The sequence below is a fragment of the Protomyctophum parallelum genome (assembly GCF_964188405.1).
Source record: "Protomyctophum parallelum genome assembly, chromosome: 11".
Classification (NCBI taxonomy): Eukaryota; Metazoa; Chordata; class Actinopteri; order Myctophiformes; family Myctophidae; genus Protomyctophum; species Protomyctophum parallelum.
In genome coordinates this window covers 6,487,387-6,507,847 of record NC_139707.1, presented here as the reverse complement: position 1 = coordinate 6,507,847, position 20,461 = coordinate 6,487,387, and the positions used below count along the sequence as shown (strand labels likewise).

Below are 20,461 nucleotides of genomic sequence, written 5' to 3'. Positions count from 1 at the left end.
GGGGGTCCATGAATTTAACCCATTCTGACCGGGCACCCATTTTGGTGTTGGCATCATGTTATGCTTTAGCTATTGAAAAATAGCAGATCTACAAGCTCATAGCGCGCCACCGAGTGGCGCGCTACGAGCTTGTACTGTAGGTCTGCTATTTTTGGAAAAAAAATCGAAGAACGACTGACATTTTTAGAATCTGATCTCAGGTCAGAATGGGTTCATCAGACCAGTGTGTGTCCAGTGGAAACCTCGTATGAATCTGATCCCAGGTCAGAATGGGTTAAAATGGTTGAATGGGTTCAGCAGAGTGTCCATTTGGGGGTCCTCGACATGAAAAACCACTGAGTTAAAATATTCATGATTGCCGAAATTGGGATGATGAACATGAACATAAACATCATGTTACCTTATAAGTAAACATTTCTGCTCATCATTAGTGTGTTCAAATCATCATCATCATCATCATCATCATCATCATCATATGCAGCCTGAGATTCATTTGAACATTCAGTTCTCCCTTTGCTGTTGCTACATGCAAACAGTGGTGGAATAAGTACTTTTTTTTTACTTGAGTAAAGTCAATACTGCGATGTAGAAATAATCTTGTTACAACTAAGTAAAAATCTGGTATTGAATATTCAATTTGCTTCAGTACCAAAAGTAAAAGTAGGTCTATATGCCTACTACACAGTACACATTACGTCACATGTGTGTGTGTGTGTGTGTGTGTGTGTGTGTGTGTGTGTGTGTGTGTGTGTGTGTGTGTGTATATAGGCTATAGGCCTATATTGAAAATAGCAGATCTAAAAGCTTGCAAATTGGCTATTTTCAAATAACAAAAATATATAGAGGGCTTTATAAGTGGTACTTATAATGTATGTTGTTTGATTAGTAATACAATATCATTATAACTACAGTATGAAAAGTAACTATAGTTACTTTTACTAATATATTAACTATAAACAAAGTTTTCAATAGTGGAGTAAAAGCACAATGTTTTCCTCAGAGATACTTTTCCAGCACTACACTAAAGTGAAAGATACCTCATTAATACAGTACACTGAGTACAGTATACCTGAGTACAAGTAAGACGCGCAAACGCGGGAAGCGAACGCAGCTCGTAAATTGCAATAACAATTAGAATAAATTACGTACTTTTTTTTCTTTTTAGTTAGTAATTTTTTTAAGTTTTCTATTGTGTGTGTGTTTGTGTGTGGTTGTGTGTGTGTTTGTGTGTGTGTGTGTGTGTGTGTGTGTGTGCTACAGCTGCGCCCTCTGGTGGCGGGCGGGTGGTGTCACAGCGGGACAGACACACAGACAGACACACAGACATGATCTGCAGGGTCTCATAGTTAGTGCTCATTGCATTCGCAATCACTGCGTTCGCAATCACTGCGTTCGCAATTAACTGTAACAGTATTTTATGAACTTGTTGTTGAGTGCCCTGAAAGGCGCCTTATAAATACAAAATTTATTATTGTGTTCTTTCAGTGGTTGGGAGAATTAAGTAGGCTATACTTTCTTACCAATAAAGTAAAAGTAGCAATACCAATTTTACTTGTGTTAAAGACATTTTGGCATCAAACAACTCTCTGGATGCAAGGTAGGCGGTAGCGGTAGCCAACGGACCTATAAATGCCACCCGATGGGCAAAAATATAATGAAGTAGGCCTAATAATAATAATAATGATGATTATGTCAAGTTTTATTTTTTATCTCAAGCTACATACTCCGGTACTGTAGGTGGCGCTATGTAACTAACGCTCAAAGAACAAGAACCGACTAAAAACAACAAGACAGACGAACACTTCCGGAGTTAAAGGTTTTGTTGTGTTGTCAAAATGGAAGGACACGAACATCATCACCACCATGATCACCACCACCACTTATCAATGTGTTTCTGTGATCTAATAAGGTAATACTCATAACATCATGATCACCACCACTTTTTGATGAATTGAACAAGGTGGACCCTCTTGTAAACAAGTGTAACGCTTTATTGGGTCGTCCACTCACAGTTAACAGTCTTTGTGTTGAGTTTGTGCTTGAAATGTACTGTAATTCTACAAACTGTTAATAAATATTTCAATCAATCAATGTTTCTGTGATCTAATAAGGTAATCATAACATTATGATCACTGTACCACCACTTATCAATGTGTTTCTGTTATCTAAGGTAATTAAGGTAGTTTTTGTCTAATCTAGAGATTAGACAAAAACTATATGCAAATCGAGTTGCAGTACCCTCCATTGACATCCCATTGATCATTATAAATATATATATTATATATATATTATATTATATATTATATAATATATATAAATTCCTGATCTGCTTGTATTTTAAACTCACCAACATTGCAGCTGTAGGGCAAGCTGGGAATCCTCTTCCAAACTGCAAAGCGTTATTGTTTGATAGAAATCCACCGTAGACATTGTTTTATGACTTATGAGCTACTTTCTGTCAGGAAATTCCGCGCAGGTGATTCTTTTTGTGATGCTCGTTTACACTAAAGTGTAGTGTAAACAAACTGTATGTAGGGTTCCGAGCGGGGCTAGGCTATGGACGAGAGCTAGCCCTCCAAGCAGAACCCAATGGTACTGAAGTTTCTGACATTTTGTTCGACCCAAAACTCATCAAAATTTCAGAAAAGCTTTATGTAGGGTCCCGAAAGGGTCTAGACGAGAGCTAAGCAGTGCAGTGTACCGAACTGAATTCACGCATTCAAATTGTTGTTGGGACTTTATAGGGTCAGCTGATTTTCATCTAGTTTATACATCTGAAGGTTCTTTTGTTTTAGTAAAATGTCTCCACTTTTCCACGAGCTTCACAATATATTCATATATACTTTAGTTCACTCTTTACTGTATGTATTTGTCCCTCCGACTTCAAGTCAGCAAACGCGTATGGAGCACAGGTGACAGGTGCGTTGGTGCGGGCTAATTAGTGCATACATGGGGGGACGGTGTCACGGTGAAGTGTCAATTTAAAGGCCTTTAAGACTTTTAATACAAGTAAAATTATTATTACTCCCCAGTCCCCAATCTTGTATTGATTAATCCCCCAATCTTGTATTACTTTCCAGTGCTTTTTTTCTGCACACTATTAATAAAATATTCAGTCAATCAATACATCATTACTGCATCAAAAGTAATCAACAAACTATAGGCCTGGCTACTATAAAACTTGTCAAATAATATAAGAGGCAAATATTGTGAAAATAGTCGATCTACAAGCTCACAACGCCTTGCAACTTAGATCTGCTATTTTCCCAATATTTATCTGCGGAAACAGACTCAAACTAAATGTGATGCCATCAACTCCTACAATTCCAGATGCTTGTCTGGATAAGCGATCCCCAGTTCAAATGTGATTATTTTGGTGAAGTGTACCACTGGTGTACCCCGTACGGATACTGTCTGGTCCCCTCCTGCCATTATTATGTTATGCTGATGTGGATACTAACCCATTCTGACTCGAGATCAGATTCATACGAGGTTTCCACTGGACACACACACTGGTCTGATTGACCCATTCTGACCTGAGATCAGATTTTAAAAAAATTCAGTCGTTCTTCGATTTTTCAAAAATAGCAGACCTACAAGCTCATAGTGCGCCACTCGGTGGCGCGCTATGAGCTTGTAGATCTGCTATTTTTCAATAGCTAAAGCATAACATGATGCCAACACCAAAATGGGTGCCCGGTCAGAATGGGCTAACTGAGTGTTACTTTGCGTTGCGAAGTTCGCTTGAGATGGCGATAATAACATTACAGATTCTTTCGTTTTGGGTCTGAGAGGCAAAATCTCATCAAATGGTACGCGGTGGTCCTATGCTCAAGTGCAGAATAAATAATGGCCCTGTTGATGTAATGTGAAAAGGGTTGAAGACCACTGTCTTACATGCAATTCAAAACTTTTCTTGATTCAGGTTGCTGTGGTCCCTGGTTCTGCCATGCGTGTACCTGAGCCTCGTTCTGACGCTGGTGCTGGTGCTGGCGGTGGCGGGGGTTCGGATGTGGCTGCAGGGCCGCCGGAGAGCCCGGCGCCGCCAGGCCCGGGACGATGGCGGCGGAGGGGGGGGTGCTGCCCCCCTAACCATGGCCTTCTTCCACCCCTACTGCAACGCCGGTGGTGGCGGGGAGAGGGTTCTGTGGTGCGCCCTGCGATGCCTCCAGAACAGGTGAACAACACCGCCAAGAGACTTTGGTCTCATGATGATCCACCACCAAATGGATGAGACGACAAAAATAATCCAAGGGCTTGTTTTCATTAAGGTCCATTAACCCATTCTGACCTGAGATCAGATTCACACAAGGTTTCCACTGGACACACACTGGTCTGATTAACCCATTCTGACCTGAGATCAGATTAAAAAAAATGTCAGTCGTTCTTCGATTTTTTTCAAAAATAGCAGACCTACAAGCTCGTATCGCGCCACTCGGTGGCGCGATATGAGCTTGTAGATCTGCTATTTTTAAATAGCTAAAGCATAACATGATGCTAACACCAAAATGGGTGCCCCCGGTCAGAATGGGTTAAAACATTCAACACTCAAACAACGGGGGTCAACATGTTAAATATAAAAGTACAGTTACTTGATGCAGCTTAATTTAAACTTGAACGGGGAAGTTACACAGTAACACGATGGAAATAAGCCCTTGAGCTTTTTTGCGTTTCATCTTTTCCACAGATGTGTACAAATAAATAAATATATGTTCATGTATACAGTAGATGGATTTAAATCCCCCCCACCCCCCCTCTCGATTCAGATACCCCACTGTTGCTTTCGTGGTGTACACGGGGGACCAGGGCGTGAGCGGGGAGCAGATTTTGGAAGGGGCGCGACGGCGCTTTAACATCACGCTGCCTCGGCCCGTCACCTTCGTGTTCCTGCGTCACCGCTTGCTGGTCGAGGCCAGTTCCTATCCTCACTTCACCCTGCTGGGACAGAGCGTGGGCTCCATGTTTCTAGGTACTTAAGTTAACCACTATCTTCACCCTGCTGGGACAGAGCGTGGGCTCCATGTTTCTAGGTAGTTAAGTTAACCACTATCTTCACCCTGCTGGGACAGAGCGTGGGCTCCATGTTTCTAGGTAGTTAAGTTAACCACTATCTTCACCCTGCAGGGACAGAGCGTGGGCTCCATGTTTCTAGGTACTTAAGTTAACCACTATCTTCACCCTGCTGGGACAGAGCCTAGCTGGGCTCCATGTTTCTTTTTTTTTTTTTAAGATATTTTTTTTGCGGCTTACGCCTTTATTGATTTTTTTTTTTTTAAGGGATAGAAAGTAGGTTGACAGGAAACGGGAGAGAGATGGGGGGATGACATGCGGTAAAGGCCGTGTCGGGTCCGGGAGTCGAACCCGCGGCACACCGCGACTGGATCACCAGTCCGGTGCCCAGACCGTTACGCTACGGCCTGGGCCTCTTTTTTTTTTTTTTTATAACTTTGTTTATTGGTTTTTTTCACAGAAGCATTATTGAGATAGAGTTTGAAAAAGAATAATTAACATTAACAGCTTCTCTTAAATAAACCCCACAAGTATGACATAAAAGAGTAAACACATTGAATTTTCACCCCAAAGAAAAAGGACAACAGAAAACAAGACAAACAAACCTTAAATACAAGATCAGTAAAAGTTGAAAAATAAAAGGCAGACAAAACAACAGTACACAACATCCTATATAAAAATAAAAATAAACATAGGTACATGATACATCCATAATCCAATCCAATACAATCCATACAATCCAATCACAGTATATTAAGCTACTTTTAAAACAAAAGTCCAGCAGACTTCACTCATCCCCAAGCAGAGATGGATTCAAATTCTGAATGAATTGAAAGAATGGACCCCATATCCTCCCAAACCTATCGGAAGAACAAGGGCTCCATGTTTCTAATGGACCTGCCTAGCGGGTCTATTTGGTTCCATTTGCATACTGTCAGAGTTGAGGGGAGCCCTTGAAGTTTGAGAACCACTGATTGTATACATGAGTCGTCATTAGGGATCTCCCGGTCACGTTCTTTTGCTCCTGATCATTTGATTTCGAGTATCTGCCAATACCGATTTTTCCCGATCCGATATTTCTATTTTTATAGAACACTTACACGTTATCCCATATCACAATAGTGCAATATCCAAAATCACAGACAATATCCATATCATGATATGGATATAATAAATAATATAATAATAAACTTCACAGGGCAGGACACAAAAATAAAATACAATAAAACAAAACAAAAAAGTAGTTAAAATGATAGAACAGTGGCAGAGAACAAAATTGAATATAAGAACATAAAATAAATAAAAACAAATAAAACAAATAAAAATAAAACTCAACTAAAAGCAAGGGTGAAGAGGTGAGTCTTGAGTTGAGATTTAAAAATGTCTACAGAGGGTGCGTGTCTGAGCTCGAATGGAAGTTTATTCCAGGCTGTTGGGCCATAGAAGCAAAAAGCTGCCTCACCATACTTTTTTGTGCACATTCTTTTAGGCACTTCAAGTAGGCCAGCATTTGATATAAGATATAATGCCAGATATAATGATACTAGGGATGTCCCGATCACCCAACATGACGTGAGCTAAAGTTTCTGCCTGTGTTTGATGTCGGCAGGCTGGGAGGCGCTGACTGCCTTTGTGCCAGACCTGTATGTGGACTCCATGGGCTACGCCTTCACCCTGCCTCTGTTCCGCTACCTGGGAGGCTGTGAGGTGGCCAGCTATGTGCACTACCCCACGGTCAGCACCGACATGCTGTCTGTGGTCAGGGACAGGAACCCCAGGTTTGTGTCTATGTCCACTACCCCACGGTCAGCACCGACATGCTCTGTGGTCAGGGACAGGAACCCCAGGTTTGTGTCTATGTCCACTACCCCACGGTCAGCACCGACATGCTCTGTGGTCAGGGACAGGAACCCCAGGTTTGTGTCTATGTCCACTACCCTACGGTCAGCACCAACATGCTCTCTGTGGTCAGGGACAGGAACCCCAGGTTTGTGTCTATGTCCACTACCCTACGGTCAGCACCGACATGCTCTGTGGTCAGGGACAGGAACCCCAGGTTTGTGTCTATGTCCACTACCCCACGGTCAGCACCGACATGCTCTGTGGTCAGGGACAGGAACCCCAGGTTAGTGTCTATGTCCACTACCCCACGGTCAGCACCAACATGCCCTCTGTGGTCAGGGACAGGAACCCCAGGTTTGTGTCTATGTCCACTACCCTACGGTCAGCACCGACATGCTCTCTGTGGTCAGGGACAGGAACCCCAGGTTTGTGTCTATGTCCACTACCCCACGGTCAGCACCGACATGCTCTGTGTGCTCAGGGACAGGAACCCCAGGTTTGTGTCTATGTCCACTACCCCACGGTCAGCACCGACATGCTCTGTGGTCAGGGACAGGAACCCCAGGTTTGTGTCTATGTCCACTACCCCACGGTCAGCGCCGACGTGCTCTATGTGGTCAGGGACAGGAACCCCAGGTTTGTGTCTATGTCCACTACCCCACGGTCAGCACCGACATGCTCTGTGGTCAGGGACAGGAACCCCAGGTTTGTGTCTATGTCCACTACCCCACGGTCAGCACCGACATGCTCTCTATGGTCAGGGACAGGAACCCCAGGTTTGTGTCTATGTCCACTACCCCACGGTCAGCACCGACATGCTCTGTGTGGTCAGGGACAGGAACCCCAGGTTTGTGTCTATGTCCACTACCCCACGGTCAGCACCGACATGCTGTCTGTGGTCAGGGACAGGAACCCCAGGTTTGTGTCTATGTCCACTACCCCACGGTCAGCACCAACATGCCCTCTGTGGTCAGGGACAGGAACCCCAGGTTTGTGTCTATGTCCACTACCCCACGGTCAGCACCAACATGCCCTCTGTGGTCAGGGACAGGAACCCCAGGTTTGTGTCTATGTCCACTACCCCACGGCAAGGACTGTCTAAAGAGGACGGGACGCGGAGACCGTAAGGGCGCCGCCATGTTGCTCACATGGTGCTCCATGGAAGGAAAGAAACATGCGCAATGGGCTTTATGCAGCCATCACTTCCTCGTTCAGCTTCCTTGGTCTCAACTGTGCATGTTTCTGTCCTTCCATGGAGCACCATGTGAGCAACATGGCGGCGCCCTTACGGTCTTCGCTTCTTGTCCTCTTTAGACAGTCCTTGCCCCACGGTCAGCACCGACATGGTCTCTGTGGTCAGGGACAGGAACCCCAGGTTTGTGTCTATGTCCACTACCCCACGGTCAGCACCGACATGCTCTGTGTGGTCAGGGACAGGAACCCCAGGTTTGAACGGAGAGAGAGGAACCACTCACACGACACTAGTATTTACGTGTAGGCAAAGTTTGCATGCTGTGGCAAATAGTGGAAATAGCCGATCTACAGTTCTAGTCGCCACCACTGATTTCATTCATTTGGATTATTCCATAGAAGACTGCATGTCTTCTTACCGTAGCCTACATACAAGCTCTAATTTTCTTTTTAGATTACAACAATTATAAGTGGTCAAACTAGAAATGTTATTTACATTTTTTATTTTGTAATTAATTGAAATTGATCTCATTTTAATCGCATATCAATATTTGGTATACGACCATCAATGGAGGGATGAATGAGTTTTTTTTAAATATTTCTTCTCCCATTGCGCGTGTATGAAAATTCTGAAATTCGTCTAGTAAGAAAGGTTCTGTGGTGTAAAAACTAAGCACGATTAAAATGCGTTAATTATTTTAATCGCGCTATTGTTTCTGTATTAATTAACCAAAGTTCCAGCCCTAAAATAAACATATTCTAACTTACCAAATCCTTTCTGTCTGTCTGTCTGTCTCTCTCCCAGGTTCAACCATAGTGACTACATCTCCAGCAACCCCGTGCTGAGTGCCATCAAGGTCAGTGCTGTAAAGTAACCAAGTACATTTAAGTACTGTACTTAAGTACAATTTTGAGGAAAACATACATTAACACATTTATACTTATCCTAATTAATTAATTATGCGAGACACTCATCAATCAATCAATCTTTGTTTCAGACTCCAAGGTCCATAACAATAAACAATGTAGGGCACAATAGGAATTAAAAACGTATACAAAAAAAAAGGTGTTGTTTTGCTATAAGATTGCTTTCGAAAACGAGTTTTGGAATTGCTCTGGTTGCTAGGGATGCTTGCTAGGGCCTCGCCAGCATAGCTGCAAGCTCACATGTGTCGCGATGCGACGCATTGTGAGCTTGTAGATCTGCTATTTTCAAAATATTTGTATCCATTTGAAAACATTTTGCATAGTTAGTACTTTCTACTTTTGGTACTTTTAAGTACATTTTGATACCAATACTTGTGTACTTTTTAGCGATTTTGATTTCCGAAAATGAAAACGTAGCGTAACGATGTTTGGGACACAAACCTGTTTTTTGTTCTTGCTTACTGTAAGTCGCTCTGGAGCGTCTGCTAAATGCCTACAGTGTAAACTGTAAAGGTCCTGTACTGTATTGTAAAGGTCCTGTACTGTATTGTAAAGGTCCTGTACTGTATTGTAAAGGTCCTGTACTGTATTGTAAAGGTCCTGTACTGTATTGTAAAGGTCCTGTACTGTATTGTAAAGGTCCTGTACTGTATTGTAAAGGTCCTGTACTGTATTGTAAAGGTCCTGTACTGTATTGTAAAGGTCCTGTACTGTATTGTAAAGGTCCTGTACTGTATTGTAAAGGTCCTGTACTGTATTGTAAAGGTCCTGTACTGTATTGTAAAGGTCCTGTACTACTGCTGCTTCTGGAGCGTCTGCTAAATGCCTACAGTGTAAACTGTAAAGGTCCTGTACTGTATTGTAAAGGTCCTGTACTGTATTGTAAAGGTCCTGTACTGTACTGTATTGTAAAGGTCCTGTACTGTACTGTATTGTAAAGGTCCTGTACTGTATTGTAATGTAAAGGTCCTGTACTGTACTGTATTGTAAAGGTCCTGTACTGTATTGTAATGTAAAGGTCCTGTACTGTACTGTATTGTAAAGGTCCTGTACTGTACTGTATTGTAAAGGTCCTGTACTGTATTGTAATGTAAAGGTCCTGTACTGTACTGTATTGTAAAGGTCCTGTACTGTATTGTAATGTAAAGGTCCTGTACTGTACTGTATTGTAAAGGTCCTGTACTGTACTGTATTGTAAAGGTCCTGTACTGTATTGTAATGTAAAGGTCCTGTACTGTACTGTATTGTAAAGGTCCTGTACTGTATTGTAATGTAAAGGTCCTGTACTGTATTGTAAAGGTCCTGTACTACTGCTGCTTCGCGCTGCTGTACGGCCTGGCCGGCTCCTGCAGCGACCTGGTCATGGTCAACTCCACCTGGACCCTGGGCCACATCCTGTCGCTGTGGCGCGCCCCGGGACGCACCTGCCTGGTGTACCCCCCCTGCGACGTGGCGGCCTTCCTGGACGTCCCATTGGACGAGGACGACGAGGAGGTGGAGGACGGGTGGGAGGAGCTCGGCCAGGAACTGGGAAGTGGGGGAGAGGATGACGAAGGCGGGATTGGAGGCGGCGGCGGGTAGGCCTGTTAACAATTAGTACATCGCAATTATCTTTGCGTAATCGTCAGAATAGTTTCATTCGTTTGAATGAATGTGTTGGAAAATAGCGGAAATAGCCCATCTACGGGCTCAGATTGTGTCGTATCACAATGAAAAATTTATATATGGCTTGTTTTGGCGATAGTACCTTATTTATTATGATATTATGATTATTGGTAACCAGTCATTGTCAGTCAAATGTGCGTATTTTCAACCCATTTAGACCTGGATGAGCCAATACGTTATGCTGTACCTTTCAACCCGGGAAAGATGTAGCTATGTAGTACAGTACCAAACCTTTTCACGTCAAGGACCCCCAAATTGACACTAATCAGCCCCGCAGACCCCCATTTGAAGAGATATGCCAGGGTCGCCCCTAAAGAGAAGACTTTTACGGCTCTAGCAGTGATTCTGCTGTTTAATTTCAAGGACCCCCGGTTTGACATGCCTATGTCATTTCTATCTCTGAGAACCCAATTTATATTGTAAAATCAATGTTAATTTAACTCTGAGAGTGTACAAATGGAACCACACTCTCAGAGTTACAGACCCATAAGGGCCCATTGGGTTCCAAACTATCATTTAGCTGGGGACCCCCCCTGGAACTCCCTCAAGGACGCCTAGGGGTCCCCGGACCCCACTTTGGGAACCACCGATGTAGTATATAGCGATAAATGACTTTTTTTGGAACCACCACGCTCTGACTTCTGGTTTAGATCAACACCATATAAAAATGTATGGGGTTGCACACAGTGGCAAGAGTGAACTATTTTTATTTTCTCCATCACTAATGAGTCGATGGACGGAAAACTTTTAAACGTTTTTTAACGTTAAAGGTGTTTTTAAAATCGGCCCCAGGTCTAAATGGGACCCACGTTTTTTGCCAAATGCCTGTTTGTTTACAATGCCTAAAGGCATTAATATAACTTTTATTTATATGTTCCAATTCTTTTTAATTTTATGTCATGACCGTGACACCCCTCTAGTGGCGGGGACAGGAAGTGTCACTCCATCGTGTCGGTGGGACAGTTCCGCCCGGAGAAGGACCACCGGCTGCAGATCCGAGCGTTCCGCAACCTGCTCGACAGGAAAGGGGAGGGGCCTGGAGGGCGGGAGACGCTCAGGTAGGGCTGCCACTCAACCGTTATTTTATAACGAGTGATTGTTCTATTACTTAACTCTTTCCATGCACATGACGACGTTAACGACCTTTTTCAAAGTGTCAATTTGTTCCCCTGACGATTTTGATATAGTTTGTGATATTTTCCGGGTACAGACAACCCTCGATTATACTAGCCGTAGGCGGGTGTCGATTCCATAGGAGACCGTTTCACCCTCTGATGTTGTTCCAGGGACACCCCAGAAGCAAAGTTTTGAGTTAAAAACGTCTGCTGGGAAATAGTATATATTCAATGATTTACACACATTTTCACTTTTTTTTTTTTGCAGATCTACAAGCTTATAGCGCGGCACCGAGTGCCGTGCCATGAGCTCGTAGATCTGCTATTTTTCAGCAGCTAATGTTTAAAAGTGGTTAAAAGCTATAACGTGGGCCCAGGCCGTAGCGTAACGGTCTGGGCACCGGACTGGTGATCCAGTCGCGGTGTGCCGCGGGTTCGACTCCCGGACCCGACACGGCCTTTACCGCATGTCATCCCCCCATCTCTCTCCCGTTTCCTGTCAGCCTACTTTCTATCCCTTAAAAAATCAATAAAGGCGTAAGCCGCAAAAAAATATCTTAAAAAAAAAAAAAAAAAGCTATAACGTGACACAGATGCGTTCCAGGTCTTAACCCATTCTGACCGGGCACCCATTTTGGTGTCAGCATCATGTTATGCTTTAGCTATTGAAAAATAGCAGATCTACAAGCTCATATCGCGCCACCGAGTGGCGCGATACGAGCTTGTAGGTCTGCTATTTTTTTAAAAATCGAAGAACGACTGACATTTTTAGAATCTGATCTCAGGTCAGAATGGGTTCATCAGACCCAGTGTTTGTCCGGCGGAAGCCTCGTATGAATCTGATCTCAGGTCAGAATGGGTTAAAAGCTATAACGTGACACAGATGCGTTCCAGGTCTTAATGGTTGAAGTGTTGCTCAGGCTGGTGCTGATAGGCGGCTGCAGGAACCAGGAGGACGAGGACAGGGTGCTGATGCTGCGGGGGGTGTGTCAGGAGCTGGGCGTGGCCGACCGGGTGGAGTTCAAGCTCAACGTGGGGTTCGACGAGCTCAAGAGAGAGCTGACGGGCGCCACCATCGGACTGCACACCATGTGGAACGAGCACTTTGGCATAGGTAACTTTAACACGGTACTGTGTGGTGGCGCCATGTGCCAGCGAAATCCGCGAAACAAGCATAGGTCACTTCCGCCCGCGCCATAAGTGATGTAGTGTGATGCAGCGCAGGGGTTCTCTCAACGTTTTTGGCTGGGGACCCCCGGGAAATGCTTTGGCCATGTCTCGCCAAAGCGTGATTTGGCGACACCCACCGAGGGGTCGCGTCCCCCAGGTTGAGAACCCTGAATTAGAGTAACGTTAACTCCATAGACGCATACAGTACATACCAGTAAGGGCGAGTGTAAATCTGGCAATGTACACACACAGACACACACATACACAGAGAAAGCCATATGATTTTTTGCACTTTTGCACAAAATACAGAAATGCAACAGTATACGTGCAACTAAATGATGAAAACGTACAAGCAAAGGCTCTTGAAAGCACACGTGAGAGGGAAAGGGCAGAGGAGATGTGCACATGTAGAAACACTAACAAACTGATCAGAGTTTCAGGTGTGCTGTACATCGATTGAGCTGATTAACACTAACTATCAGAAACAAATCACGGCACTCCATCTTTAAATGGATCAGTTTGATTGCCATGCTTTCATGTCTCTCACCCCTCTCTCTCTCCCCTCAGGTGTGGTGGAGTGCATGGCGGCCGGTACCGTCGTGCTGGCCCACAAGTCGGGCGGTCCCAAGCTGGACATCGTGGTTCCGTACGAGGGCGCGCCGACGGGCTTCCTGGCTGACAGCGAGGACGGCTACGCGGGCACCATGGACGCCATCCTGACGATGAGCCCCGCCGCGCGGCTGGAGGTCCGACGGAACGCCCGGCGCTCCGTGGAGCGCTTCTCCGACCGGGAGTTTGACGCCTGCTTCCTGTCGGCCATGGAGCCCCTGATGACGAGACTACTGGAGTGATGATTGATTCATGACGTGTCTATTGTCAAATCCTTTTTAAGACCCCAGACCAGATTCTGCTAAATGTCTTCTAAATCCTGACAGTTTTCTGAAAAACCTTATGTTTCTATATCGGTGGGTTCTCAAACTATTTCATGTCAAGGACCCCAGAAATTATCTGAAAATATGTTGTTCCAAGAACTCCCCCAGAAGCAAAGATTTGAGTTAAAAACGTTGCAATTCTTGGAATATATATTCTTTCACAGCACACATTTATAACAGCAGCTATAGAAGCTCATAGAGAGCCGCACTCGGTGCCGCACTATGAGCTTGTATATCTGCTATTTTTCAACAGCTAAAGTTTCAAATAAGGATTAAAGTGGTTAAAAGCTATAAGGTGATACAGATGGGTCCTCAGGTCTAAATGGTCTAAATTTCAAGGACCCTCAGTTTGATATGCTCTAGGCCACAGACCCCTATTTGATACCGTTTTTGTTTCTTTATCTCATCTGGGACCCAAACTGAACACAGTAAAATACTCAGCGTTAATTGAACTGTGGGGAGTGTACAAAATGGAACCAAATGGACCCATTTGTACCCTCCCACAGGTACAGGCCCGTTGGGTTGCGCACGCTTATCCAACACACCATAGCACCGACATGCGGAAACAACGATCGGATTAAGGTGGGCGAACATGCGCTGCTCCGTGCTTGCGGTTATGGTTAGGTTAGGGTTTGAGGTACAGTAGGTTGGTTATGGTTAGGTTAGGATTTGAGGTAGGTTAGGGTTAGGTTAGGGTTTGAGGTACTGAGGTTGTCGTTCTAATGACAGTCGGACCAATAGTATGTCTGAACTAAAGCCTGTACCCGGCCCGTTGCGGGTCCATGTGGACCCCTAGTGGTCCCGGGACCTGACGTTCACAACCAGTGCACTACAAATTTAACGCGATCCAAATGCAGTAAAAGATACAACGATAACAGCAGATCTGTGTTGAAGCCTCGAGGTTGCATTGAGTTGACGTGAATAACAATCATGTTGTCTGTTTGTCATCTTGTGCTTTGTCACTTGGTGATCTTAAAGTTAACGACGCGTCAGGTTGTAACCCAAATTAACGAGCCCGATAGTTATTCTACAGGACCATCTCAAATGACATTCCGTTTTATTGGACTATTATTTAAATCGTCCCGACTGAGCGCTGGCATCATTATTCTTTTCCAAAGCGCTACATGTAATTTTGATGTTTTGATTGAGAGATGAAGGAAATAATCATCTCAAAGGGGCACGGTGGCACAGTTGGTAGTGCTGTCGCCTCACAGCTAGAAGGTCCTGGGTTCGATTCCCGCTCGGGGCGCTGTGGGTGCTGGCGGCGTGTTTCCTCCTCCGCGTCATCAGTGCCCATACCCGAAGGCGGGGTTGGCGAAAGGGCCTTTCTGTGTGGAGTTTGCATGTTCTCCCCGTGTCCCCTAGGGTAGATACCCTCACAAAAACATGCAGTAATCCTGGTCTCTAAACTGCCTCCCCCTGGCCAGCCGGGGCGCCTGATGGAGGGGAAAGGAACTGGTTGGAATAACGTGTTCCTTCCACGCGCTACGTCCAACCAGGGAAACTCCCCCCTGTCAGGTGTAAAGGAGCAACTTGGACACTCAAGCATGAAGGAAGCATGAGTTAAGTCCGTTGCTCTCCCCAGGTTGGCGGAGGATGTGTAGAGCCCAGGATCACATTAGATGATTGACACAGGGGTGAAAAAATGGGTTACAAAATCGTGGGATAAAAAATATATTAAAGAAATAATCATCTCATGTTATCAAGTACGTACATACAACTGTGTTTGTACTATTGCTCTTAAATATACCCGGTAGGGGTTCTTGGTTAGCTTGTTCTTGACAGCAAGTGACGCCATAGTGCATTGGAGTATAATGGAGCTTACTTATTATTATGTTAAGGGAGTTGCAGTAGTTACATGAAGGGTTTGCTCTGTTGGTGGAGGTCTTATCCATTTTTATCAACTATTTTATTAAATGTTTACACTTAGCACTTAAAAACTTTTTTTTAGTTTTTGCAATGGGGTAAAAAGATGACCAAATATGTTGCCTGTTCCTGCTTAAAGGACCACAAAACCACCTATTTTCAAACATCTTATAACTACTAACGATGCTACCGTTTCTTTCTGCGACTCACTTCGAGGGAAAGGCTTGCTCAACTCAAGTCGACGGTCTGAGAGGGTTCAGCGTGCGCTGAGTGCAGATTCAGGAAATACTCATAGAAAGAGAAATAAAATCTGCACTCTCGGTAATAGTAGGAGTACCGGTATTGTTTAATAAAGTTAGAATCCGCAGTCAGCAGTCAAACTAGCCATGACTTCAAGAGCATCATGGCGCAACTGTAGCCTGTTTTTACACCATGGCTTTACAGAGCATTTATAAACATTCAGATGTCAAATTTAAAGTTCGCACCACATGTGAACATAAGTGTCGGATAGACTTACTGGGGGCTTGGATTAGCACTGCTGCATTCCGCATTGTTTAACCCATTTTGACTTGAGATCAGATGTCAGTCGTTCTTCGATTTTTCAAAAATAGCAGACCTACAAGCTCGTAGCGCGCCACTCGGTGGCACCAGGGGGGCAGTCAGACAGATATTTTGTGAAGCCACTAAGGGAATCGTAGTTCATATAATGGCCTGTTGTGGCGCTGTCATTGGACCCAGAAAAACCCATAGCCCCATAGAAGTCCATGTATTTGGGCCCAACTTCACCTAGACTGTATTACCTTAATAAACATGGTCATGAATACTTTCTGCTTCCAGTCACTAGTTTAAAGTCTCATTTCTAATGTCATAATATTCTTTTTGGACAATTATGGTCCCATTAATTAAAAAAATGACCATAAAGTCGCGTATGTTCTGAGGGGCGTGGCTACTGTTACAGTCTATGATCGGGATTCCCCTCCCACTCGAGTCAAAATAAAAACCAACGGAGAAGAAGGGGGGAAGTCCCGCCTCGTTGTCTGGGCCAGCCAATGGCCAGCTGGGCCAAAACGGAGCCAGCCAATGGCAAACGGATCTAGAAAGATGGCGATTTACAGTGCAGGAATAACAGGCTTCATTTTACGTCCATGTTAGACCCGGGGAACGCTTTGTCCATATTCTTTACAGTCTATGGGTGGCACGCTATGAGCTTGTAGATCTGCTATTTTTCAATAGCTAAAGCATAACATAGTGATAACACCAAAAGGGGTTCCCGCCCAAAATGGGTTAATAAAAGGCATTTTTATCCAAGCAGTTTTTTTGCCATAAGGTTTCAACTACAGTACGTGCCCCTATTGGTCGGGAGGTGTGTTGCACTCTGATACACTGGGTGTGTTCGATATAGACACGCTGACTGCACTGCCGATACAAACCAATAGGCGAGTGCGCTCCTGGTGTGCAACTGAGTTTTCCGAACGCACCCGGTTTGAGAAAAATAGCCGGGGTATGCAGCAGTGCTAATCGCTGTAGCAGCACTTTTCTAACACGTGGCACACGTGGCGAGTACTTTATCATTTGAAATCTGAATGTTTATGTACACGTTTGCTCTGTAAATGTAGCCATGGCGTAAAACTGGCTGCAGTTGCGTCATAACTGTCATGATGATGACAGTCGTGTTTCGGCGCGCAGGCCTTCGTCGATCGTCGAAGGCCTGCGCTTTTTCCAAACCTTCCGCAGTCCACTTCAGAGGCACAGAGTGTGTAAACGGAAATCAGTGAAATAGTGAAGATCCATTATGGAGATTATGTTGGAAAAAGTTGAAATGTTCCTTTTAAGTATATAATATGGTGTGTTGACTGTCATGTCGTGCAATAATGACTAATTATCATAAAGATATAATAATTATCATGAAGAGAATAATTATGATAGGGACCACAGCATGGAAGTGCCGCCAAAATGTGTAAAATATTGAAGAGCTTATATTTTGGAAGAGGTACTATAATGATGTTTAATCTGTTGTTGTAATAGTGGATTCTGTGTTGATTTCCAGTTTGTTTAAGAAACTGAACTCGACTTTGCTTTATTTAATAAGTGCAAAAAAATATATCTGTATTTTCTGTATGGCTTGCTTTATTGTAATCTGCCAGACTGTGGCAACAAATGGGGATAGCTAGACGTATAGATGGAATAATGTGCAAACGACATGATAGTTATGGGAAAAGATGGGCATTCTATGTCGATGCAGAACAATGCATGGTCGTGTTGGCTGTTGGGACAGATAACCAGTAAAGTGTCACTGTGTGGGGTGGAAATCTTCTATGTCCAGAAAGGAAGAAGAAAATAACTTATGTTCCAAATAATGCATATTCCAGTGTAGTTATTATTTGGTCACAAGCTCTTAACCCATTCTGAACGGGAACCCATTTTGGTGTTGGCATCATGTTATGCTTTAACTATTTAAAAATAGCAGATCTACAAGCTCGTATCGCGCCACCGAGTGGCGCGATACGAGCTTGTAGGTCTGCTATTTTTGAAAAATCGAAGAACGACTGACATTTTTAGAATCTGATCTCAGGTCAGAATGGGTTAATCAGACCAGTGTGTGTCCAGTGGAAACCTCGTATGAAACTGATCTCAGGTCAGAATGGGTTAAGTTAATATTTTTAATACTCATTTGGTTACATGTGGAACAATAGCACAAATCTAAGATCTAAAAGCTCACTGCCTGTGAGCTTGTAGATGAGCTATTTTCTCTACACGACACGACACTGCCTGACTGCCATAACGGCAAAGTGGGGTATAATATGGGAATACAATATAATATAAATATAATTTAGTTGGACTAGGAATACACGTAGTGATATATTTTGGGATTTATCAATCATTGCTGCTTGAAATTAGCTTCCCGTCCTGTTCCTTATTAATATACAGACCTGCTGATTTAAACTGCTTGTAATTGTGGATCATGAAAGCCATTTATTAAGGTTGTTTGCTGTCATTGAGATCACTGAAGGGTTGACAGAGCACAGCTTTGACTGAACACCAGTCTAGAAAGTAAAGATTATGCGGAAAGACATTCAAGTTGTGCAAAATGTATCGTCACTCTTTTGTCCCGTTTGTTTTTTTCAGTAGCTCACAATAAACTTTTCCATATTTATGAACACTAAAGTGCTCTGTTGCTTTGTCCTCTGTGTGCGCGTCACCCCTTATCCCTGAACTTACTTGCCATGTTTTACTATTTTGAAAAACCTTTTAAAATACTTCAAATAGCCGATCTACAAGTTCACAACGTGTCGATGTCGATCGGCCAGTTTAAAATGTTCTTCAAAATAGTAAAAAGGGCATATAAGTTTAGGGGTAAGGGGTCTCTCCTAGATCAGTGGTTTTCAACCAGTGGTCTGCGGACCACCAGTGGTCCTTGAGGGGGTTCCAGGTGGTCCCCGGTTAAATGATGGAGAGTTGGTATAACCGAATGGACCCTTATACTGTAGATCTGTAAATTTAAACCAAATGTACCCTCTCGGGTCCGTGGTCTGAGAGGCTAAATGTCATCAAATGGTGGTCCGTGGCTCAAATAAGAATGAATGAAGAATGGACCGTCAAAGTCGTGCGATTCGTCACACGCGTTACCGCAGTGACATTTTGTTCTCTGCATTTGACCCATCTCTTGGAGCGGTGGAGCTGTGACCGTTCTGCGCTCGGGAATCATTTGGTTAGTTGATTTGACCCCCTGCCCCGATCCAACCCATTGATGCCGAGTGTCAAGCAGGGAGACAGACATTGGGTCCCGGTTTCAGGACGGACACTTTAACCTTGATATGAAACGTGTTGAAAGCCACTGTCCTAGACGCTCGGACTGGACTCCACAGAGCTCCCGGGCGGTCCGTTTGTAGCCTGGGTCTCTGCTAGATGCTCCGACAGGACTCCACGGAGCTCCCGTTCGGTCCGTTTGTAGCCTGGGTCTCTGCTAGACGCTCGGACTGGACTCCACAGAGCTCCCGGGCAGTCCGTTTGTAGCCTGGGTCTCTGCTAGACGCTCGGACTGGACTCCACAGAGCTCCCGGGCGGTCCGTTTGTAGCCTGGGTCTCTGCTAGACGCTCGGACTGGACTCCACAGAGCTCCCGGGCGGTCCGTTTGCAGCCTGGGTCTCTGCTAGACGCTCGGACTGGACTCCACAGAGCTCCCGGGCGGTCCGTTTGTAGCCTGGGTCTCTGCTAGACGCTCGGACTGGACTCCACAGAGCTCCCGGGCGGTCCGTTTGTAGCCTGGGTCTCTGCTAGATGCTCCGACAGGACTCCACGGAGCTCCCGTTCGGTCCGGGGCGGTCCGGCCTCGTCGACGTCTTCATCTAAAATCTGTCGGGTCGGTTTGGGTTCCTTGTCCTCTACGCCATCCTGACGCTCCTCCTCGGAGCCGTGTCCTCCGTCCTCCATGATGAAGTAGTTATTCATGGATTGTGACACCTCCTCTCTCAGTGCCTCCTCGTCGGACTCCTCAAAGTTCCTGACGACAAAAAGGCAATCGACTGTTAATTAACCCGGGTGTGTGAAGAGTTCAGCATCAGCAAAGGACTGCCATCACTCAGGGAAAGTACAGTACTTGGTTTGCCTATGAAGGATACTTCCATGACTGCCGTCTGCCTATTAGTTATTTTAGAAAATATTTGAAACATTAGAAAATCTTGGCCTATAATAGCCCGCAGAGACACGGTGTGAATCTGCCCTATCAGTGAGTAGAGACACGGT

At 44.5% G+C, this 20,461-nt stretch overlaps 2 protein-coding genes and 2 long non-coding RNA genes across 6 annotated transcripts in view; 3 read left to right on the top strand and 1 right to left on the bottom strand.

Moving 5' to 3' along the window:
* The window catches only part of LOC310867290, a 176,514-nt gene extending 157,631 nt beyond the window's left edge, over positions 1-18,883 (top strand). Inside the window, exon 2 of the long non-coding RNA XR_014569991.1 lies at positions 18,310-18,883. This is a non-coding gene — a long non-coding RNA (uncharacterized lncRNA). The remainder of the gene's footprint in view (positions 1-18,309) is intronic.
* On the top strand, positions 1,828-13,826 carry LOC310867286 (GDP-Man:Man(3)GlcNAc(2)-PP-Dol alpha-1,2-mannosyltransferase-like). 3 transcript variants are annotated; one of them, XM_083777210.1, is made up of 9 exons: positions 1,828-1,909; positions 3,926-4,177; positions 4,767-4,969; positions 6,620-6,788; positions 8,849-8,900; positions 10,270-10,547; positions 11,556-11,693; positions 12,671-12,864; positions 13,488-13,826. In XM_083777210.1, exons 1-9 carry the CDS (start codon positions 1,836-1,838, stop codon positions 13,769-13,771), a joined length of 1,644 nt encoding a protein of 547 aa, XP_083633336.1. In that variant the 5' UTR covers positions 1,828-1,835; the 3' UTR covers positions 13,772-13,826. The 3 variants fall into 3 exon arrangements, with proteins under 3 accessions (XP_083633336.1, XP_083633338.1, XP_083633337.1); XM_083777212.1 differs by lacking the exon at positions 13,488-13,826 and adding an exon at positions 13,361-13,483 and having other exon boundaries at positions 12,671-12,958; XM_083777211.1 differs by lacking the exon at positions 1,828-1,909 and adding an exon at positions 2,098-2,111.
* Positions 14,344-15,687, top strand: LOC310867288. The gene is made up of 3 exons (XR_014569990.1): positions 14,344-14,498; positions 14,547-15,034; positions 15,560-15,687. It is a non-coding gene; the product is annotated as an uncharacterized lncRNA (long non-coding RNA).
* Positions 18,884-19,909: 1,026 nt separating the features above from the next.
* The window catches only part of LOC310866482 (serine/threonine-protein kinase Nek5), a gene marked incomplete at its 5' end in the record, with an annotated part of 37,930 nt that continues 37,378 nt past the window's right edge, over positions 19,910-20,461 (bottom strand). The window contains one exon of the mRNA XM_083776103.1: positions 19,910-20,219. Coding sequence (XP_083632229.1) covers positions 19,931-20,219 — 289 coding nt within the window. The 3' untranslated portion in view covers positions 19,910-19,930. The remainder of the gene's footprint in view (positions 20,220-20,461) is intronic.

Bases quoted from the DNA above. Each gene is read 5' to 3' on its own strand.
- LOC310867286 (XM_083777210.1), top strand. From the start codon at position 1,836: ATGGAAGGACACGAACATCATCACCACCATGATCACCACCACCACTTA. The intron at 4,970-6,619 runs GTACTTAAGTTA...TGATGTCGGCAG, and splicing joins CGTGGGCTCCATGTTTCTAG to GCTGGGAGGCGCTGACTGCC. The intron at 8,901-10,269 runs GTCAGTGCTGTA...TGTATTGTAAAG, and splicing joins CCGTGCTGAGTGCCATCAAG to GTCCTGTACTACTGCTGCTT.